This window comes from Mus pahari, chromosome 16 (assembly GCF_900095145.1).
Source record: "Mus pahari chromosome 16, PAHARI_EIJ_v1.1, whole genome shotgun sequence".
NCBI classification, from domain to species: Eukaryota; Metazoa; Chordata; class Mammalia; order Rodentia; family Muridae; genus Mus; species Mus pahari.
The window spans coordinates 65,736,073-65,759,758 of record NC_034605.1 but is presented as its reverse complement, the minus strand read 5'-3'; the positions used below and the strand labels follow the sequence as shown (position 1 = coordinate 65,759,758).

The 23,686-nt window shown below is 48.0% G+C and overlaps 1 protein-coding gene across 1 annotated transcript in view; it reads left to right on the top strand.

The window, feature by feature from the left end:
• Positions 1-20,149, top strand: part of Fancc (FA complementation group C) — an 88,469-nt gene extending 68,320 nt beyond the window's left edge. The window contains exons 8-14 of the mRNA XM_021215556.2: positions 1,547-1,599; positions 2,815-2,914; positions 8,152-8,227; positions 10,264-10,345; positions 11,781-11,958; positions 15,476-15,679; positions 20,003-20,149. Of these exons, the coding sequence (XP_021071215.1) occupies positions 1,547-1,599; positions 2,815-2,914; positions 8,152-8,227; positions 10,264-10,345; positions 11,781-11,958; positions 15,476-15,679; positions 20,003-20,140 (831 nt within the window). The 3' untranslated portion in view covers positions 20,141-20,149. The remainder of the gene's footprint in view (positions 1-1,546; positions 1,600-2,814; positions 2,915-8,151; positions 8,228-10,263; positions 10,346-11,780; positions 11,959-15,475; positions 15,680-20,002) is intronic.
• Positions 20,150-23,686: the final 3,537 nt, after the last annotated feature.

The following is a 23,686-nucleotide window of genomic DNA, read 5'->3' as shown; positions in this document are numbered from 1 at the left end:
TTTGGTAGCCACCCAGTTACTTCTTATGTCTTCTCTTCTTTACTGTTTAGAAATTCATGTTATCAGACCACATGATTCTCAAGTCTTCAGTGGCTAGGGTAGGGTAGTTAAGCCATTTGGAATAAAAGAAAATGGTTTTCCTTCCCTGCATCAAGTTCTGGTCTTATTTTCCTTCAGTGCACATTCAGCTCTGTGTCTGTGCCTGTGGGTGTGTGGCTATGGTGGGGGGTCTTCAGATTTTGTTGTTAGGAGGTGCATTCCTACATAGAACAGAATTGTTCTGGCAAACTTAGCTGAGTTGTATTTCTTTGCGACATCCAATTTGTTTTTTTTTTTTTCCTTGTTTGGATTTTTCCATTATGAACACATAGAAACTCTTTTAGTGTTCTCTGGGCCTGTGTCCAAGTGCATGAACAACTGTTAGTATTTACAGTGAGGCTGAGCAGCAGGCAGATTAAATGACTTTTTGAGATCAAAGCCACGAAATAACCTGCCATTCTTCTGTTGTTAATTTCCTAAGTAGGTAACAAGTTTATGAAGATTTTAGGTTTGCTTCATTTGGATAAAGATGTACTTTGCCAAAGGGTTAGAGATCATGGGTTGCTTTATTTGAAAAGGAGAAAGCATTAACATGCAAATCATAAATGTCTTTGATGAAAAGGACAGCCTCCCATCATTTGTGTGGCAGCCTGCAGTGGTCATGTACGGCCACTAGATGGCACATACTCCATGTTACAAGTTAAGCTGCCATGGCAGAATTAACTATTAAGTGGGAAGCCAACTTTCTTCAGGGTGGTTCAGACAAGTCAGAAAAGTGATGCATAGGATCCGAGATGGCTAAAAAAAAAAAAAAAAAAAAAAAGTTTCTCTAAGCTAGTCATAGCAAACACAAAATTACTCCAGAAATCTATCATAAACTCAAGTTTTAAGCTCTGACAAAAAATATAAGTAAGCTGACTCTCCCTAGGCCTCAGGAAGCCAGCTTCTATGGACTGAAACCATTAAATCCTACCGACAGGGTATTCTAGAAAAGATGAGGGAGCTATCGCCGAATGTCACGTGGCTGTACTTTCCATTAACTTAATTAACATTGTACCCTTAATGTCCAGATAGTGGTGGCCATCTGTTTCTTAGGTGCTCCTTACCAACTACTGGACGAGGATGGTGGGGGAGGTGGAAGGTAAGAGGTTAGCAGGTGGAGTGTGCTGCTGAGTAGGGCCTGAGGCCTGTTGTCATAGAGTGCTTCTTAACGGCTCATAAAACTTATTCTTACATACAGGCTTACTATAGAAAATGTGGTATATAACAGGAATACAAAATAAGTAAGTAAAGTTTGCCTACAGCCCATGCTCAAAGAGAACCACTGCTGGCATTTTATAGTTTTTTCTGGGTACCAAGTACTTTTTTTTTTTTTTTTTTTCTTAACCTAAAGGAATGTGCCACTTTTCTGGAGCCACCCCAGATTTCTTGTTTGCCTAATAATCCAAAGTTGTTATTGATAGATTCCTCTTGTATGTCTCTGTTTCATGGTCTTTTCCTTTTATAGCCTCAAGCAGCCTGCCAACCTGCCATCTTCAGAATTGTTGATGAAATGTTCAGGTAAATATACTGTCTTTGAGAGCAGTTGATCTCTGGCTGGTGTGGGAACATAGAGGTTTGTGCTCTTGGTAGTTAGGGGTGAAAACTCAGAAGTTGCTGTGCATTGAAAAGGCAGCCTCAGGAGTGTGGTGGCATTCTTTAACCTGTTTATACTCAAATGATGTAGAGAAGTGGGATTCAGTTGGGTACTGAAATATCCATGCAGTGTTTGTCCCAGCTCCAAGTAAAGACGCAGTACAGCCCTTCACCACATGAGGGCTGGCTGGGCTTTGTCACAGACCTAAAGAAAGCCAAAAGGCACAAAACTGTTCTGAACAGAAAGAACTCTGACAGACAGAGTAAACCCCACATTTCAACAGCATGGTATTTTTATTTTAAAGACTATGTCCTAGGAACTTGTGCTTCGTTTAGAGGACAAATAACAAGAAGTGTGTAACACACCAGTTGGCTCTGCTCCAAAGTCATGAGAGTTGGCAATTATGGACTCCTATAGATAGACTAAGGTCAGAGGTATTGGACCCAGGAGCTAGTTACAGAAGGTTGTGAGCTGCCTGGTATGGATGCTGGCAATGGAATTCAAGTGTTCTGGAAAACCAGCAAGTGCTGTTAACCACAGCCACTTCTCCAGACCTGGGAAAGGAGTGTTTGTTTGTTTGTTTGTGGCCTTAAACTCAGAGACCCACCTGCCCCTGCCTCCTGAATGCTGGGATTAAAGGCAAGCACCATCATGCCTGGAAATAGGAAAAGAATTTTTACAACCAATACCTCACCATTTCTGTTGCTCTTGAAACATACCAACTCTTAACTTAAATGGCCACAGATATAAGAAGACACGTTATTGTTTTTGTTTCAGGATAATCAAGTTTGAGGTTTCTTTCCTTAAACAAAAACAAAAGTTAGTTGTATAAAAAGGCATGGAAACTAAACCAAGGACATCTAATTCCATAGCCCCCCTCTGGTGATTCCACCTGAGTGTGTCACTCTCCAGGCAGCTCTGTCCTCGCTGGTGAAAGCAGAACACCTGTTGCTGGCACTGCCTGGTCTGTGAACACCGAAGTGCCCATGGGAAGGCCATGTGAGAGAGGCTGGAAGGGTGGCTGCTCCCTCCTGCCTTCACTCAGGAGCTGCAGTCTGATGAACTAAGACTCGCCCATGCTGAGGCTTGCGATGTGTGTGGAGCAGCAGGGTGCTGTCATCTCCCTTTGCTTTGCTCAGGTTTGTGCTACTGGAAACTGACGGAGCCCCAGAAGTCCTAGCCGCTCTTCAGGTTTTCACATCGTGCTTGGTAGAAGCTCTGAAAAAGGAAAACAAGCAGGTACCTCACCCTGGGGGATGCTGCCTAGTCACTTCAGAGTGAAGCAGGCTACTGCTGCTACAGGCATTTGGTCACGAGCTGGAAGGATCTTTATTTTTCTGGTGTTGGAGACCACCCACAGCCTCACAAGTGTTAGGCGCATGCTCTGACACTGGCTATGCTCCCAGCCTTGTTTTCAGAAATGTTAGTGGAGTCTCGTTCACAAAGAAAGCTTCCAAAGGACCACTCCTGTGGAGATGAAACATTTTCACTAAAAATAACAGGATTTTGTCTTTCTTCCCCATGCCCTGTTCCTAGAACCATCTGCCCACTGCTGTGCCTGAGTGTGGCTTCACATTGGCCAGCTCTCTAGGGGGAGAATTCCCCCTGGCCCTCTGTGTTTGTCCTTCTGTTTGCAGTTGGCCTTGTGGCCAGTAAGAGACACGGAGTCTACCCAGGATGTACTATAGGAACTGCAAACTGGGCATTCTCAGTGATCATTGTCTTTATTCCCAGCAGAGCTTGAGGAAAGAGGGGGATGGGAAAAGGAAGGCATTTGAAGAATGAGTGGAGGTTAGATGCCACCAGTAGACCAGAGGACTCTAGGTTCCCGTCAGCAGAGGTTGGACAGCAACTGTAAGGGCAAAATACACAGGAGCGTCTCCTGTCTACAGCTTTGGCTGCTGTAACCAGTGGCCACGGGGATAATGCTTATGCAGTGCTTGCCTCCTCAGAGTAGCACTGCTCTAGACACCTTTCCTGTGGATTGTGGCCCAGTCCCCTGTGATGCTGTCTGCCATTTGACTAAGGGCAGAGCTAGGGTGTTCAACCCACTAAAGTCTTACTCAGCCCAAGGCTGTAGAGGTCTATCAGGTTTTAGCAGATGTTTCTGCTTTCTAGGGCAACTATAAACCAGCATGTTTTATTCTTACCATCCCTCTTTCCCTGGAGAAGTTAAATAGATGGAGCATACCCAGCCTGGCATCTGGGAGGAGACCTCGGCCAATGCACTGGCTGGTACTCACTGTTGAGCACAGCTGTAAGTGTATGCTGTCCTCTCTCACACACTCTTGGTTCCCCAGGGAGGAAACGGCCTCCAACAAACATCATCCTTGGATTCCCAGGATGCCCAAGTTGGGACAGAGGACAAGAGGAAGTTTTTTCCTCAGCTTGACTTGAGTGTCGTTCCGGGTTTGCCCTAAGTCTCTGCTGGTCTTGGTGCTGGAGTAACGGTGCCTTTAATTTAGGATGTTGTGCCTGCTGACCACATGTGTCTAGGGGTGAGAGTGACACACCCTGGGCCCTGGCTTGAGGCAAGATAGGGATTCAGGAGCATCACCTGCCTTTAGCTCCACACAGGGGAGCAGCAGTCTCCTGACTTTGCAAAGCCTTCACGTCCACATGTAATGATTTATTTTGTCTTCCTGATGCTGCCCCTGACAACGTACCTACTGAACTGTGTGTGACTGGCTCACTCCCCCTGACTCAGGTGCACACTTTATGGCCAGTCATGATGCTGTCCTGTCTAGTCCGTGCTGACCCCCTCTCCTTTGCTTCACTCACTGATAACAACATACATGGCAGTGAAGCTGCCTTCAGACAATACTTGAGCCACTGGTGGTGCCCCTCTTGTGCCTGCCTCAGTAAACCCAGGCTGAGGTTGCATTCCCGACTCCTCCTGTTTCTCCAAAATACATTGCTTAGCCACATGGGATAGCAAATTGGTTTTGGTTGGGGTTGTGTCTGCCCTTTATGAGACACACAGAAGGGCAGCACATAGGATCCCTGAGCCTAGCTTCCCTGCTCAGTTAGGCTGTGCTGAGAGGTTGCTTTGTGGCAGTCTGCTGCACAAATGGAGCACAATATAACCATTTTCTGGTCCCTGGCATTTGGGCCATTTGTATATTTGCTGTCTGTTATAAACATGTTATGATGAATATTTGTGGGGTAACAAGAGTCACCTTGTATCTGTTTATGAGGTGCAGAATTCACTCTCACCAGTTCTGCCATGTGGATTACCAAGTACGGTGCTCTCTTAACCCACCCACGTCCCATTGTCAGGGATTATCGGGCATGCTTCTGTCTTCTTACCACACTTCTACATGGGCAGCATGAGATAGCACTGTCAGTGTGCCCTGCTCAGCAGCAGTCAAGGGCTTGAGCTCATGTTCTCAGCTTGTGCAGCTCTAGACAGAGTGCTGGCAGCCACAGGTCAGCATGGGTTCCAACAGCTGAGCAGACTGACGGCGGATTGTGCTAAGTCCCCTGTAGATGGAGTTTTCACATGGTACAGAATATTTTTAAAAGAGTCTGACAAAGCTGACAAGAACAAGAGGGGCCTCAGCATAGGAACTCTGCCCACTTCTCACTAAGGCCTTGGGGACAGTAGGGCAACGGACCACAACTCAAGGTGGTCCCAGGACTTCTGAGGTAGGTAACATAGTCCAGTGAAGGAAAGAAGCAGATGGGACAACCAACATATTAGAGGGATATTCATCATGAAAATGAATGATGGAGTATGGAGGCATGTCTGTCCGACTGGATCTGAAATAAGACCAAGTGTGTTGCTTCCAGACACCCTGTTCCAAAGACAGGGCTGGGGGTGAAAGGAGGAAGAGCTGCTGCACAGAAAGGACACAGCTGCTCCTCAGGGACCGAGAAGGCAGTGACTCGGGGACAGGTTTAGACAGTGGCATTCACAGTGACAGAACTTTAGTTCATCAGGAGACATGCCAGTCACAACAGGCATGGATTCAGAATGCATGAAGCAAAAATGATGGAAGAAATGGACAGGTCTAGTCCTACATAAAATACCCGGATGCTAGTTAGCTGGGAGCAGCCCCAGCAGCCCCAGACACAACGCTAAGGAGGCCTGTGCAAGAGCTTCACATCGGCTCCCTGGCCAGCCTCCTGCTCCCTGGTTCCTGACAGGAAGTAGTGATCCCTTCAGAGGGCTTGGAATCAAGTCCCTGTTTTATGAAAGACCTTGGCCCCTGAAGCAGGCTTTCTCAAATGCAAATGCATAAGCTGACTCTCAGACTCTGCTGGACATAAAAAGGACCTACTAAAGTCAGAAAGCAACCAGAGGACTCATATTAAAAGTAATTAAGTCAGTGAGAGATTGGCAGGACACATGGAACAGAGTCCAGATACAGACCCATGTACAGGAACTTTGAGCAGCATAGCGAGGGAGTGTATAAAAACAACTTACTGGGGTAGGTGGGGCGAGGGATGGTTACGGACTGCTTCAGAAAGCACACAGTGTTTTGAGATGGACTGTAGGCTTCAGTAGAAAGGTCAGAGCTATAAAGCCTTAGGAGAAGATGTATCCTTATATCCTTTCTCTTTTTCTTTTTGGTTTTTGAGGCAGGATTTCTCTACATAGCCTTGGCTATCCTGGAAGTCACTCTGTAGAGCAGGCAGGCCTCAAACTCACAAAGATCCATGTGCTGCAGCCACCCAAGTACTGGGATTGATGGTGTATGCCACCACCGCCACCACTTGGCCTTTCTTTTTTTGTTTGTTTTTTGTTTTTGTTTTTTTTTGTTTTTTGGAGACAGGGTTTCTCTGTATAGCCCTGGTTGTCCTGAACTCACTTTGTAGACCAGGCTGGCCTCGAACTCAGAAATCCACCTGCCTCTGCCTCCCAAGTGCTGGGATTAAAGGAGTGTGCCACCACCGGCCAGCTTTTTTTTTTTTTTTTTTAAGCATTGGATAATCAAAGCTTTTCTAGAAACAATGCAATAAACAAACAACAAAAAACATTGGCCATATTTAAAAAATGGATAAATTGAACTTCCTTAAAATGTAGTGTCTGTTTGGTGATAAATGCCTTTGAAGATGAACAGGTTGTCCAGTGGCTTGGAGGAAAAGCAGTATTCATATGAAGCTAGAAGACTGTGTCTCATAGCTTCATAGACAACATCAGCCAGTGCTTAACGGACACACACTTTGGAAAGCTATTCTAACTAGCGCTGAACACATGAACGGAGCTCAGCATCACCTGCCACACAAAGAGAGCTTAGAAGCAAGCATATGTGAAATCATGTTTCATACCCACCAGATCAACTAAAGTCAGTGAGTTCCAGAATACCCAGCATTGGCAGGTAATTCTCACCCTGTGGTGATGAGAATGGAACTCTGGTGGTCTTGAAAAGTTATCTCAGTCACCTTTTCCATTTTACTTACTCTAGAAAATAGTAAGCCCTGTCTACAAAGGCCGACATGAATGCCAGTAGCAGCCTTAATTCTAATAACGTACAACAGGCAGCATCGTACATGGGGGTGTATAAGCAGACCCTAGTGTGTCCTGCTTTCTGAGCAGGAGTCCTGAGACCACAAAGACCAGGGACACATCCAGAGTATCTCTAAGAACTTTGGGAATAAGTGATATAATTATTGATCTCTCCTGTTGAAATAAAAATATTGATTGCCGAGCCGGGCGTGGTGGCGCACGCCTTTAATCCCAGCACTTGGGAGGCAGAGGCAGGTGGATTTCTGAGTTCGAGGCCAGCCTGGTCTACAAAGTGAGTTCCAGGACAGCCAGAGCTATACAGAGAAACCCTGTCTCGAAAATCCAAAATATATATATATATATATATTGATTGCCAGGCTAGGGTTCAGGGGTTGACTTTGAGTGACAGGGAAGTCCCCTGGAGTGATAGTAGTGTTCTTGGTCATGATGGAGTACTGGTCAGGTGGATTCACGTACTCACCAGAGATTATCATGCTGTGTACATATGGCATGTGTACCTCAGATGCTGTGGACCTTACCTGGTCTTGGTTTCGTTTTATTTATTTTAAAAAAAAAAAAAAAAAAAAAAAAAACAAACCTCTGTGCCATGGGGGAATGCTGGTAAGTCAGTCCAGCCTCATGTTCTCACCGTAAGAGCTGCTTGCTAGAGACTTTCATTGTCATGAGCGACACACTGAGATCCTGAGTCCAAGGGTCTAAGCCCTCACTGAAGTAGAAAATAATGTTTGTGGCTGGGCTTCTGTGAGGAGAAACCTCAGTAAAAATGGCAGGAAGATCATGTCATTTCCCTCAGTTCAGAAAATGGCTCTTAAAGATGTTTTTGAGGGTTTTTTTTTTGTTGTTGTTGTTTTGTTTTTGTTTTTGTTTTGGCTATTTATAACTGGAAGCATGCTTATGAACATGTTTGAGGATGGGTCACAGGGCCGAGGCAGGCAGAGGTTTATAGCATTCTCACTTCCTCCCAGCCCCAGCACTCATGACATTTCCTCGTTAACTCTTGCAGCCGAAGTTTGCCCTCGGGACCTACTTTCCTTATGGTGCTCCATGTCTCGTTGCAGCGCTGTCCCAGCACCCCGAAGGTGAGCCGAGGTGCCTCTGCCTCTGTCGTCATGACTTGTAGGGAGGAGCAGCATGGTAGCCTTCTCTTCCTTCTAGACAGACACGTGCCTGTCCACTCACGCTCTTGGGAGTCCAGTCTGTGTAGGTTTACATGAGAACATGCTTTGCTTCCCAGGTATGAGGAAAACGAAGGCCACCTCTGATAACAGCTTTGCCAAGGCTGCCAGGGACAGGCTAAGCCAGAACACAACAGTGCCCTCGTTTGTTTTTCCTCCATTGCTCCATGCAGCCTTGGACAGAAGACAGGATTAAGTGAAGGATAAGGCCTTGCAATTTGGGGAAGATTTTTTTTTTCCCCTCAAAGAAAAAGATTTTGAAAGAGTTGGTAAACTATTGTTAGAGCCCAGCCTTTTTTTGCTTCATCTGCCAGTCTGCTTCCCAAGGCCATGTCTGTAATCACTGATGTTGATCTCTGACTGTGTCTGTGAGCTCATGTGGATGGAATGACTCAGCTGTGCAGCACAGAGGAGCATTCTCCCTCTGATGAGCCGGCCTGTAGACAAGGCCTATGACAGGAAGAGGGGATGGAGGGGACTCATGTTTCTGTGCTGCGGCCACCGTGGCTTCTCTCCCTATACTTGGGAAAGATCTGTTTGAGGTAAGTAGACTATCCAGAATTCCAAAGTGTTTTGCAGAGTCTAAATACCTTTTCCTTTGTCTGTGAGATGTAGGGTTTGCCCTTATGGTTTACACAACAAAGCCCTCTGAGAGAGCTGGGGTCCAGTGAGCTCGGTGGCCTCTGTGGGATGTCTGCATGGTGGTGTTTAACCCTTCTCCTCTACTGTGCCTAGGAGTAGTCATGTCCTCTTTTCATTTCTTTTCATTCAGTGGGGACACAGTAGGAAAACTCTATTAGTATAACAGGAAAGTAAAGACTACAACTGTCTTGGGCCCATTATATAAGTCTGAGGCCAGGCTTGTTGGGAAGCAGTCTGGGGACCTCAAAACACACTAGAGATTAGGTTCCGGAAACCCAGGTCGGTCATGGCCAACATTGTGAATTTAGGCTGCTTGCCTTCCCATCCCCCAAAGTCAACACACGACTTTAAGCAAAAACCAAGAAGCACTGTGTTGATCTGGAGAGCCCTTTGCGTACCTGTGCTTTGGGGGAAGTTGGGTCTTTTAGTGCTTATCAGAACCGCACTGCATGTCCACGGCGAGATCTTGGAGGCAGTAAAAAATTACTGATAAGCTTCAGGAAACGAAAATGAGGAGGAAATGCTATTTGCCTTCAGAAATTATGTCACAGGCTGAGGGAGGGGCTGCTGTGTGCCCCGGGTCTACATTGTGGAGGAACAGTGGTGACCTCTCCACCTCAGGTGTTGTCATGTGGTTGATTATAACTGCAGATATGTGCAGGTCAGATGTTTAAAGGCAGGTGTGAAATCAGACACGCCTTATCAACTACTTTTGCTTGCTCGGTGCTATGTGCTTTCCCCGGCCTGTACTGGAACCCTGAAACACCAGCCTGATCACACCGCGGAAAAGTAGCTGAGTGTGATCCCTCTGTATTGATGTCACAAACTTGAGATGGAGCCAAAATGTGGTAAAAAGAAAAACACAGGACATCTTGTAGCAAGGCAGTCCAAGTCCTGGGGTAACAGTGGAAGGAGTCTTTCATTGACCTGCATACACCCCTGTTAAAGATATTTGGAACCAGGCATGGTGGTGCAAGGCTGTGGTGTAGGGTGGCAGTCCTGGTTCCTGGAAGACAGAGAAATAGAAAGTTCAAGGCTACTCTAGGCTACATGGTGAGTTAAGGGCAGCTTGGACTATAATAGTAAGACACTGTCTGAAACAAACAAGACAACAAAAGGAACTTTGAAGTTTGACTCAGAGACAGATCCTGGCTGAGAGAAGAACTGTGACATGGGTTCTGTGAATGGCGGGGGCGGGGGCATTTCTTTCAGCACAATGCTTTCAGTCTAAGCTTTAGGAGTCTCCCCATGGGTTTGGCTTTCCTTCAGTCCCCTCTCTGACTTCTCTCCACCCATAGCTATCCCACAGGGACATCGGCTCCAGCCTCTGCTGCACATTTCCCAACTCCTCAGAGAAGCAGTTGAAGAATGTACTCATGGGTAAGCAAAGCCTGACCACCCCTGACCCTTTCACAGGTAGCCTCCCGACCTTCCTTCGAGCGGGTTGGCAGCTGAAGGCATCGTTCCCTTCCACACCACCAAGTCTATATCCTCACTGTGCTGGGTGAGAAATGGAGGAGCTACAGGGCTGCAGCATTGCTTTGGGTCGAGTGAGGAGCCACCATTGCAAGCATGTCTGCATAGAGTCAGTTCTAATAAGGGCTGCACTTAAGAGTTTGACACATGCAAACGAGAGAGACCTCCAGACTGAAGCGTGCCCACATGGTGCCCTGGTTCTCTAGGAAGAGACTGAGCTGCTCCTGGTCAGTGGGAGGGATGTTAACTGTTTGTATCCCACGCCCTTTTCATTGTTTTCCCTTTCGATTTCTCTCCAGAGGCTAAAGAGATCAGTGATTCAGAGCACTTGCTGTTCTTAGAGGGGACTGACTCATGGTCGGTTCCTTGCACCTACATTAGGTGGCTCACAACCCCCTGTAGCTGCAGTTCCAGAGGTTCTGATACCTCGTTCTGGCCTTTGTGGCCACTTACATGCCCAAGCACATACAAACGGGCACACAGATAAATTAAAAATAAGTAAATAACGGTGTCTCCAAAGCTATCCGTCCTGTCCTAGAGTAAATGACTGCAACTTGGCATAGGCCTCTAGGTATTGCTCTCCGAAAGCACTCCTGTGCACGCGTGCTGCCATCTTCATCCTATCTCTAGCCTCCCAGCTTGCCCATGTTGAGAGGATAAAGGGCAGCTCATTCTTTGTCAGCCCAAGACCCTCTTGTCCATCTTTCCTTTGAGATTCTCTGGTCTACTGGTACTGCCCACAGCACTGTAGGGGCTGCTGTGCCTACATGTGTGACTGACTGCTTTGGCCATCAAACATTCCTCCCAGTTGATTTCTTAAAACAGCTCAGACAAAAAGTTGTTTAGGTGGGGTGGATGAATGTCAGTGCCTGTGCTATCCGTGGGCCTTGGGGTCCCTGCAGGAAAGGGTTTGAAGCAGATGAAGATGTTTTTCTGGAAGAGGAGAGGTAAAGGCCAGCTAGATCTGGGCTGTGACCTAGGGCTAGCTGCTCAGTATACTTGCTGATGAGGTCTGAGACAGACAGGGAGTCCCTGGCCCTTCAGCTCTGTTCAGTGGTGGATTCCCTCCCTCTGACAGGGATTAAGGCTGAGGTTGCACCTCCTTCCCTTTTCCTTCATTGTCCTTCAAACTTGATTGAAAACATGTAAGTCAAGTGTTCTAGGGGCACAGAAGGCAAGAACCATGCTTAGAACTTGGGGATCCCCATAGGTTGATCTGAGGGTATTTTTGTTCAGTGGGAAAGAACAATTTAAACTACCAGTTTGTAAACATTAAGGTTATTTTGAACAGAAGGAAGAAGGGTCCACGTGTGTGTGTGTGTGTCTTGTTCTGTTCCAGGTCTCAGCAAAACCCCTTTGAGAGCTGGTTTTTGTTTGTTCACTTTGGGGGATGGGTTGACCTGGCTGTGGCGGAGTTACTGCTGAGGGAGGAAGCTGAGCCTCCTGCCGGCTTGCTGTGGCTCTTGGTCTTCTATTACAGCCCACAGGATGGGAGTCCGCAGAGAGAGCAGAGCATGGTAAGTGTAGGTCCTACTGTGCTCTCAGGGTTGGGACTCAGGGAGCAGAGAACAGAAAGGGAAACTTGACTTGGCTTACCTTCACACACACCCGTCCCAATCCCCAGACAGGCACCCAGGCTCAGAGCACTTGTCAGATGTTTTGGTGATGTGTGCACATGCACCTAGGCTGAGCTTACAGCCTGTGACCTTCTTCTGCCCCCACAGGGACCGGAGACAAGAGGCTGCCCCAGCCGTCAGGCTGATCTTCCTCTGGGCCTTCTGTCTTCAGAGTTATTTGATCTGTTCTCCCCAGTGGCTTCAGTTGCCCTAATTTATCTTCCTGCCTCACCCCAGGGCTCTATACTCTAGGAGATGCCATGCAGGACAACAGCTGCTCTGAGAAGGACTGTCTCAACACAGAGACTGGCTCCTGAGCCAGTCAGTACCTTCTCTTGCCCACCAGCAGCCTGACTAGTCTACTTCCATCTCACCACTTTCCTGCATCAGTCAGACTCATACTGAGGTGATCACATGACTTAATCACTTGGGTCATCTAAACAGGGTATCGATGAACAGGACTGTAACTGTGTACAGCAAAGATGCTGTTAGTTATGTAGAATGTCGTTATTTCAGGAAGCCATGCTTTCATTAAAGTTTTGCCACCTCCCTGCAGACATTTATGCTGGCTTTAAAAGTCAGTCTCAGTCTGGAGTGATGGCTTAGTGGTTAAGAACATTGACCGTTTCCTCCAAAGGACTCAGGTTCAATCCCAGCACCCACATGACAGCTCAAAACTGTCTCTTAACTCTTTTCATTTGTGGTTTGTGTTAGATTCCATGTGAACTAAATTGGTAGAGATGGGTTGTTAATTTATATACGTCACAGATACTAACAGAGTGACTCTTGAAATGCAGAGAGTATCTTGTAAGATTTAACATATAGGGTCCAGCAAGATGGCTCAGTGAGTAACCGCACCAACCACCAAGCCTGACAGCCCGAGTTTGATCCTGGTGCACATCATGGAAGGCGAGAACTAACTCCTAAAGTTGTCTCTGGCCTCCATAGATGCATTGTACACCGACTGCCCACGTGTGTACATATGCATACACAAATTAATTTTTTTCTTTTTAGAATGGACTTAATTTCTAGACAGTTAGTTCTTCACTGGTACATTTTCCTGCTAGCTAACCTGGATTCAGGAGTATTTCTCATTCTTTACAATACACCTTGGTCTTACACGGGGTGACTAGACATCTGAATAAAAGCAGGGTTCTCCATTCAGAGCACTTTGCTGTTTTCTGTCTTTACTCCTTAGCTGGTCACTCAGAGGCAGCCACTGCCTGGTCCTAGAAGCCAGAGTTTCCCATGACGCCTTGGTGTCTGACCAGGGGCACTGGTGTGTGCCACACTCCAGGAAGGTGTCTTCCTAAGTATTAATGCAGGCATCTTGTGTAGCTGGGTTTGGGAGCTTTAACCCAGGAGATTGAGCACAGGCTGAACTGTGTCACAGTACACGGGCATAGTTGGATTCTGGAGTTTGCTGGTGTTTGTGCCTTTAACTTACAGCAGTAAGTCATGGTTAGTCACTTGGTTGCAAGTGCTATGCGACAGTTTCCTCTGCTGGTTATACTTGTGGAACAAAAGCATATTTGTCCTACTTGGGTAACACCTGCAACTGTGTCCATCTGCTTTGGCTAACTGAATCATATCATGACTTTTTCTAAAGACTGTATTTAATGTACTTTTGGGCTTAGTCGGGGACTCAAACCCTTCAGACACTGTTCTGTCACTTGTAAGAATCTTCGTGGAGAGGCAGAGGTTCACACAAAGCTGCTTGCAGATTGATGGACATCAAAGCAGAGTCCATAGCTGCAGGAGCTGACATAGCCTAAGCTCTGTATGCTGTGAGCAGTTGGTGTATCCCAGCCATGCACTAGCACACTACCAGGAAGAGCCCCATTGCCAGGCGTGCTAGGCATGTAAGCTGTGCCTGCACACTGTGGAAGAGCGAGAGAGGAGCAGTGACAGTCACTCCCAGTGGGTGGAGCATAGATTGCTTGGGTCTGTCAGATGATGCTGAGTAGTAGACTGTTTTCCCATCCTTTATTCCTCGTGGTTCCCATAGGAAGCAAAGTAAATCTTTATAATATAGAATGAAAATACTTTATGAAGAAAAAGAGGCTTATCTTTTACTTCAGAGACACACATCTCCCCTATAGAAGCTTCTAGACAAAGGCACATGAGAGGGAAGTCAGCGTGGACAAACAGAATTGAGTTTGGGGTATGCAGGTCAGAAAGGGGGGGAAAGGTGAGACTTCTCCAGATGCCATCAACTGCAGTGGTGGCCACCCTAGGAACACTGATCCTCTCAGTGGGAGAGTCCTGTGGTCCAGAGAGCTCACACAACATTCCTGTGTGCTGCTGTCTGAGACAGGTGGCACTGAGTGGACCTGAACTTGCAGGTGAGAAGCAGCTCTCAGAGAACCACGAGGTCAGTTGTAGGAATTCTCTGAACAGGGCAGAACATGGATGTGATGTTCTACACTGTATCTGCCTCAGAAGCTCTGGGCTTCTGCCTTGTTCTGTGAAACACAGCAATGGGCCACTCTTGAAACAAGCAGGAGTCTCAGCATGAAATAAATATTTTTTATGCAAAAACAACCCACGGACTTAGGACAACTACTGCTATTATGTGGATCCCACAGCCTTGTGCCCTCTGCTTAAGCTGTGACTTGTAGGAACAACTGTCCCAGTGTTTACAATAAAACAAATGAGCTTGTGTGTGCTCGGCCTGTGCTTCCCTCACATAGTCCAGGCAGGGGCAGCCCTGTGTTCTTATCAGCACTGCCCAGTGGGGCTTGAGACTCTAATTGATTATGGCTTATGGTCAGGGGTCTTCAAGGAGCCTTTTGTATTTTTCACAGTAAGAAAATTCTGACTACCTTCTGCTGAGAACTTGCCTACATTTCCTTCCATACAAAAAAAGGTCAGGTCCTGGCATGATGCCTTGGCTGCTTGGTGGGCAAGATGAGAGGCAGGAAATTTTCATTATGTCCATTCGGGTTTATGTGGAGCTGTGTGTGAACTAGCCAGGTTGGGTACCTGGCTGCTTCTCACTCTGGAGCTTGAAAGCATCAAGTCAGTCCTAGAGCTTCCTACGTCCCGAGTCTCTCTAATGTCCTAGAGCCTCCTACGTCCCGAGTCTCTCTAATGTCCTAGAGCCTCCAACGTCCCGAGTCTCTCTAATGTCCTAGAGCCTCCAACGTCCCGAGTCTCTCTAATGTCCTNAGCCTCCAACGTCCCGAGTCTCTCTAATGTCCTAGAGCCTCCAACGTCCCGAGTCTCTCTAATGTCCTAGAGCCTCCAACGTCCCGAGTCTCTCTCTCTAATGTCCTAGAGCCTCCTATGTCCCGAGTCTCTCTCTCTAATGTCCTAGAGCCTCCTATGTCCCGAGTCTCTCTCTCTCTAATGTCCTAGAGCCTCCTATGTCCTGAGTCTCTCTAATGTCTCAACCCTCTGAACTTATATTACCCAGGTGGAGCTGAAGGTATTAGTCAACCGTCTCCTGATGCTGCTCAGAAGCGGCCCCCTCTCAGCTACTGATCTGCAGGAAGCAGCTGAGAGTCCCAGTGGAGACCCCAGACCATCTGTATGTGGACAGCTGGTCAGACGCCTTCTTCTTAGTCTCTTGCTCTGGACCCCAGAAGGCCATGCGGTTGTCTGGGAAGCTGTCTCCCATGTGAGTTGCTCTCTTTTTCCAACCTGTTACTTCAGTTTACACTCTTTGTGGAGATAGATTATCTCCTTAAGGGTCCGGCTTTGGAGACCACAGGCCCAGGATGCTGCCCCAGGGTATGGAGATCCACAGACCCACAGCCCACCTGTGCTGTGGTACGTACCTGTGTGAGGTACAGGGAGGGGAAGGCATGCTTGCAGAAAGGAAGTCACCTTGTAGGCACACTTGCAGGTGCTGCTGGCACCACCCACACAGAGAGCTGGGTGTCCTGCATCCCATGTTATGGTCACTCTCTGCTGTGTCCTGGGGAGAGAAGTCCAGCTTCAGGGACAACACGCTCCTAGTAGCCACGGTGCTACTATAACAGGCCAGGGCTTACTTCAAAGAAGCCTTGCTTAGTGGATCAGTTTTCTTGTTGCAGTGACAAAACCTGAGAAAAACAACTATAAGGGAGGAGTCAAGAAGAGTTGTGTTTTACTTCCACTTAGCTTAGTGGTGCTGGGCCCACCCATGGTCAGGCAGATCTCTGTGGCAAGAATGTGTGGCAGTGACTGTCTACCTAGGGTGCACAGAAAACATAGGATCCAAACATCCCTAAGGACTTCCCCCGTGACCCACTTCCCTCAGACAGTCCCTGCTTCCTACTGTTTCCAGAGCCTCCCAGGTATTACTACCAGCCAGGCATCAAGCCTAGCTTATGAGTCTTTTGGAAAGACAGTTGTCAAAACCATAACGTTAGTTAGAAATTCTTGTAGAAGTGCACATGGCATGATGGCTTTGTAAAGGGGTCAGTCAGAAGTAAGTTACATCCATGACATAGACCTTGCAGTGATGGTTTGATTATGACACCAAAATCAACAAAAGGAAAAGACAGATAAATTGGACTACACAAAAGTTTAAAACTTGTGCATCAAAGGATATCAAAGTACAGGGTGATTCAAGAATGGAAGAAAGCCGGCATCAGGATGCACCTGGTAAGAGTTATGTGTTCAGGATGCACACAGAATTTTTATGACTGACAGCAATGCTGAACCATCTAGTGAAAGATGGGTGAAGGGATAGGGCAGACACTTCTTCAGGAAGCCGAGCCAATGCTCAGAAGCACTGAGAAGAGACCCATGGCACTGTAGTTTCCAGATCACACGCCTAGATGGTGGCTACTGCAGAGCTAGTAAAGCAACATTGAGAATCAGGGTGACATTGTGAGGCCTTTCTGTAGGGGATGCTACAGTGATGCAGCTACTCTGAAGGAAGTGGTCTCACTCTACTGTGGGACATAGTGATCCTGTCCCCAGGTCACCCCAAGAACTGATGGCAGAAGCTAAAACAAGCATGTGTCTTAGGATCTGTGCTGTTGACAGCGGTAGGAAGGAGTGGATAAGCACGGGTGCCTGTGCACACAACCATGCATTACCCTTTGTCCTTGGAAAGGAAGGCACTTTTGCCACCTGCTACAAATGGGTGAACCTTGAAATCTTTGTGCTATGTGAAATCAACTAGTTGCCAGGAAACTCATGCAGGCATCCACCTGTGAGAGTCACTTGGAATAGCCTGATTCACAGCAGTAGAACAGAGGCTTCACAGGGATGGAAATGGGTGGGTGGGCAGGGTTTAATTGAGCAGAGTGTATGGAGATGGGTGGGGGTAGTGGCTGGACAGAACTGTTAATGTAGGTGACACAGGCCTGGAATCCCAGCATATGAGATGCAGCAAGAGGATCAGAAGTTCAGGGTCATCCTTGGCCACATGTGAGCTGGAGGCTACCATAAGCTACATGTAATACTATCTCAAAAGAAACCAAAAAGGTGAACCATAACATTGCCAACCATAGGAGTTTTATTTTCAAATTTTTAAAAATTATTAACATTATAAAAATATCTTGATGAAGTTCTACATACAAAGTAAAAAAATAGAATTCATGCAGCCAACAACTCCACTCAAAAAAGGGCTATTCCCAGAGCCCCACCTGGTGTCGGTCTAAATGTGAACACTGGGAAGGAAAGTCAGGAGGCAAATGTGTCCCTGCCAAGAACCCTCTGTCTGTCAGAGCTCTGACCTCCTGTGCCTGTCCTACATTAGGGCATCTCAGGGCTGGCCCAGCATAAGAATATATTCAGAAATCTACTGAGCATGGTCCTGTCCTAAAACACATGCCTTCAACAACATGACACTGAGGGACAGTCACCAAGACAAATGTTGCCTTGTCATACCTTCATCTGCCATGCTGGGGGTGTTGGACAAAGTATTGCAGTTATGAGTAAGTCCTGTCTCAGTAATTCCACCTGAAAGTTCTCAGCTACACCTTAAGTGTTCTGCATACATAGTGTACACAGTCACAGGTGTGTTAATGAGATTGACTGGGGATCAGTTCACAATGTGGACATAGCAGAATTATCAGCAGGAAACATCTCAGCATATAGTCCACATGCCTTGGGCTTTCCAGCCACCAAGTTCTCTGCCAGGCCTGCTGCAGCAGTTTTGCCTGTCAGCTTCTTCCTGGGCGGGAGTCAGGCCAGCATGAACAGCTAATGTGACATGGACAGTGACTTGGATTTCCTGTAGTGTTGATGTGAAAAAAGACCCTGAGAAAGGCAACAGGGGAGGAGATTTATTCTAGCTTACAGTTACAGGGTTCAGTCCATCAACGGCCTACAGTACAGAGGAAGCCACACACTGCTTCCTCCAAGGAGTGTTCCATCCATGCCTGCATCAGGCTGCCAGGTGTTGTCCGTGCAGATACTGAAAACTCATTAACACACAGCCTTCCTTTTGAGGAGGCTTGTCCCCAGGCTTCAGGAAGCTGGGCTTTTGGCCCCCAGCCCAGTCAATGGCAAAAGTCATCTATCTACATGCAGCTTAGCCTTTTGCAAAAAGGCACTTCTGAAAGAGCAGTTGTGGATGTCACCACCTGAGGACCTTGGCCTTAGGCCAGATCATGAATGTAAACTCAGAGCTAGCATAGAGCCACTTCCAGGAATGTGGTCTGACCTCTGTCAGCAGCAAGCTTTGGAGATCTGGGTGGGCAGTGGAGTGGGCCCACTTCCTTAGGACCTCCTGGCACCCTAGCACTCTCCAGTGTGAGCCTGGAGGATGGGGGAGGTTGGCTCCAGGTCCTCTCATGAGCATCTCTGTCTTTAGCTTTCTGAGTTGCCATAGTCCTCAGTAGCCATCTGCTCTGGCTTTTTCTTCTCTGCCCGCTTGCCACCCACATGCTTGCTCCCTCACTGGTACTAGGTTGGGTGCAGAGCACCAGTTTGTGTCTGGAGTCTGCTCCACCCTCCTTGCACTTTTGTGAGCCTCCTCATCCTCTCTGCTCCATGTTCTTCCCATCAGGCTGGCCGCAGTGTGAGATCAGCTCTGAGGGCTCTGCATTTACTGTGATTCGACTCTTGCACAAACTGCAACAGCCCAGGCCTGGGAAAGATTTGAGATTAGGCTGTGTGGCGACTGCCTACCTGCCCTTGAGTGGGCAGCAGTCTGTGCACACAGGGTCTAGACATACGTGACGTCTTTAAGGTACTTAGAAGGACAGGGGCTGTGTCTTAAGGTCACTAGTGCCCTGCATCTGGGTGAGATGCCCAGACCTTGCAGAAGTATGACCATAGTGTGCAATGTTGCGATTGTAGCTCTCCCAATCTGTGTTTCAGTTTACTGGTGGTCAGAGGTTGGAAGGCCAGGAGTGAAGGGTTGCCTAGGCTATGGGCCAGTGAAAGCTCAAGGTCACAGTCAGGGCAAATCTAAGGTCGCTAGTCACTCTAGAGAGAATCCTGGCGAGACGAGAGGAAGCTGAGCTGGGGCTAAATCTGCAGGCTCTGCGTGCACAGCACACAACCAGCGTGTGTCTTCCTCCACAGTTAGTGTCCTGCACATGCACAGACCATATGCCAGTCTCAGTCTCCCCATCATCTCAACTGAGGTTCTTGGGAAAGAAAGTCCTAACCACCTGCCTGCTGCTCTGGAAGTGGATAGTCCAGGAATGTCAGCTTAAGGCTGCTTGTCTGAAAGCAGGCGGCCTTTGCAGAGAAGGTCAAGTAACAGATGCTGTCTTGCTCCTCACAGCACATAATCCCAAATCTACGACAGTGTGCTAGGAAGCCCTTGCTGCCTCCACAGTGCTTGTATATGGCTCTGAGACCCTAGGACCACCTGGGGCCTCGTGGGGAGGCTGGTCATCAGGGAGGGGCCCCTGGAGATAGATATGATTTGACAGTTACCTTGTAAACAAGGCAGAAGTGACCCATGCTTTCCCTGAAGTCTACCCTGAGTGTAGTGGACAGAGGGGTCTCGGGGCAGTATCCTCATCTTCCCTCTCCTCCCTTCCCGCAGATGGCCCACACGGATGCTGTAACCCATGAGATTATTGGTTTTCTTGACCAGACCTTGTACACATCACATCATCTTTGTGTTGAAGCCTCAAGAAAACTGGCCAGAGAGCTCCTGAAGGAGCTGCAAGCCCAGGTCTAGCAGGTAGCACAGAATGTGGGCACCTGCATGGAGCATATGTCTGGTGAAGCTCTCTCAGTGGATAAGATGCTGTTCCTGAGGCAAGAACAAGAGAGAGTGGTTGAACATATTCGTGCCTTGGCCTAATCGAGTGATGTGTGCCACCTCCCATGCACTCTGTACTGCTTGACCTGGGCGGTCCATGAGTATTATAAAGGGAAAGGCCATGACTGTTAGGTTCCAGTCATTCATGATAAGAGCTAGCACTGGCTGGTGTGCTGACTCCCTTTATCCTTCCCACTCCAGTGAAGGTGTGGAGGATGCCCAGTAGCAGGAGACATGAGCCCTGTAGTGGATGAGGTTGTACCGTACAGATGAGCACCTGCCTCACCTGTGACTCTTGCTCAGTGAGACCTTTGTTCCTCAGTGCAGAAATGCTGCCAAGGCACCCACTGTAGTGGAAGGAACAGAGGTGTCCAGAGAAGGGTCATTACTTCCTCCTCCCCTAAACCCCCAAAAGGCAAAACACATCTGCTTCCTGGGTGACCTCTGTCCTCCTGTCCTTGCTGTGGATGGGAATGACGGGCATGTCTGTCGGTTTTCTAGTAAGAATATATACAAGTGAGCAGTGTGTGGGCAGAGAAGACCCCAGGCTGTGACCCTCCTGCAGATCTGCTATGAGTACCCTCGCCCCATGTGAAACCAGCTTCAACTCTCACAGTAGGACATTTGATGGCTGCACTCAGAAGGCTGTGTAGGGGGGTTGTGGCATGAAGTCACGAAGGCCTGGGTTTTCTCTTGTATTTGCACATCCAGGCTCTGCCAGGGGAAACACTGACCGGCACATACTCGGTGGATTCGTCTTTTACCTACCTGCTGATGAACCCACAGTGGAGTGGGGCTGGACTTTCTACCTTTTCATTCTGAATAAAAAGTTGTACTTAATTTTACATTCAGACCTTCCCCCTCCTACCTATGGAAGCTTCAGGTCTCACAAACCTTAGGCCTGGCTTGGAAAAGATCAATTATGACTTACCTCTGGATAAGCTGGGAGAATGTCCAGAGAGCAGACAGTTGTATGTGTGCACTCAGAGTTGTTTCCCATTTCCTGTAAGCCAAATTTGATTACAACTACACTTATCTCAGACAAAGTTGCTGAGTTGCTCTCCATTCTGGGTGGGAGAAACAGAGCACACAGCCATTCTTTCTCCCTAGTGTTCACACTTGTGACCCTCAGCAGTTAGGGAAGATGGAATCGTGCACTCTGCTCCCCTAGGGCCCAGCCCACCCTGTCTGGGTGAACTGTGCCAAGCACCTTGAGTCAGCCTCCTGAGTGCTCAGTCACCCACCACGGCATCTGCCCATAGAGGAGCCTTCTGTCTGTGCTCCAGGCAGCCAGCTCCTTGTAATGGTGTTTTAACTTCTCAACCTATTTCCACCAAATGATCCTGAAGTCCAGGGTCAGTGGAACTGAGGCCTCCAGGGAGGAACGCTGGAGCAGCCCTGTGACACAGGGGTAGGGACGCTGAGTGATTGTGGAGGTACCTTCTAGTGGCCAAGGGATCCAGAACAACTATAACCAGAGAAAGATGAGAAATGAATGAATTTCCCTCCCTTTTCATCCAAAATGAGGTCCTGCTCTTAGCTGGATACATGAAGTCTTTGCTTTTGTGAAAACACTCTAAGTCACAAAGCCATTTCACAAATCCCAATGTAACATTAAGGTAGAATAAACTCCTAGAAACCAGAACGACATTTAATCCGGGCCACATGAAACCCTCTTCACGAGCCAGGCTCCTTTCATCCTGGGCACATACCTTATATACCCCAAATGTGGGTGGAAAATATGTGCCAGAATACTGAAAGCTTTGTACCTCTCTGTAGAAATGACCAAAACTCTGCCTGTCCTCTGGTGGTTCATACACAGCATGAAGTTTATAGGGCCCACCAGGACTCTCCTTTGCAGGCAGCAGGAAAGGGATTTGGGTATGTGAAAGCAGCTAAGGGTTGGTGTTCCAGCCTACAGACGAATCAGGCAGCTTTGGCTCAGGTCCTTTGTTGTAGCAGGGACAAAGGTCTTGTGCCCGCTTCTTTCAGACAGTTCCTGCCTCCAAGCATGTGACAGGAAGGCAGGTCTGGAGCTGACACCACAGCAGGATGGGTCTGCAGCTAGGGAGGCCCCATGCCTCTTCCAGACCCAGGAAACAATCCAACAACACATAAGGGTGGGCAGAGGGGACACTGGCATGGAGTCCTTCTCAAATGAGGCATAGCCAGCACTATGGGTTGACATATTCTGCTGTGGGGCTGTGCTAGAAGCACCCTGTTCCCAGTGTTGTGAACCAACACATCCATACATCCTAATGCTACACTTGGCAAAGGACCACAGCTATCAGCAGGTGGCTCTTCATGAAAGATGTCCTGCCTTGCAGACACATTAGGTCTAGTAGATGCTAGATTAGACAGACACCAAAATGCATGTAGAAGAATGAACTTCCAAGAAGGACCAAGAAGGGTCTAGAAGTAAGATATGAGGGCACTGAAGCCTTCCACATGCCCTAATCACAGCAAGCAGGTTATTTCTTTCTCTCTCTCTCTCTCTCTCTCTCTCTCTCTCTCTCGGGGTGGGGTGCGGGGGGAGAGATTAAACACTGAAGATAAGGGAACTGCACCTGCCAAGGTTGCCAGTGCCCTCCCACAGTCCCCACCATCAGCCAGGTCTCAAGCCTTAGGCCTTGACCCATGCATGGGTTGGCTGTTGCTCACCATACACTGGACCCCTGACATCTTCCCAAGTGGTGACACATGAGGCCTTTTCCCTACCCACCATGGTTCCTATTTCCTATCCCTGTCCTGCCAACTCCTTGCAGACAGCCACATCATGCCTTAGACCACATATGAACATCCTCAGTACTGACAGGGCACTCTACAGTTCTAGCCCTAAGGTCCCATTCTGTGTTGTTGTCCCAGGTTCCTTCCAGCAGGGAATCTGATTGCTTCTACCTGTCACTCACTGCCTTGAGATAGATCCCTATCTCCTGTACAGTTAGGATTTCTCACACTGCAGAGGCACTTCCACCAGCAGGCAGGAAGTCCCATGGGAACCCTAATTCTTGGGCCAAATAAATGTTAAGGAATGTAGACAACCTTCCTGGGGGTCAGAACACACTGGATGCCTTTCCTTCTAGGAAAGGCCCTGGATATTTTGTTGTGAGGCAAAAAAAGAGGGGGCACTGCCTGGAGGTGGGGATGAGCCCCTGGATCTGGTAACTTTCCACTGGGACAAAACACAGCAGACATGATTTCAGGAAGTTTCCTTGGCTCATAGTTCAGAGGGACTTGTCATCAAGGCAGCTTAGGAACTGGGGCTGAGACAGCTTTCTGCTATGGTGGGAACCTGTATGGAGACCGCTCAGAACTCCAGGAAGCATGGCACAGCCTTCAGAACCTGCTCCAGTGGCCCTGACCCAGAAGCCATGCCTCTCTCCATCCCAAAGGTTCCAGCAGCTAGAGACTAAGGGGTTCAGATTAGCCTGTGGAGGACAGTTCCCTGCAAACAGGAGGGCC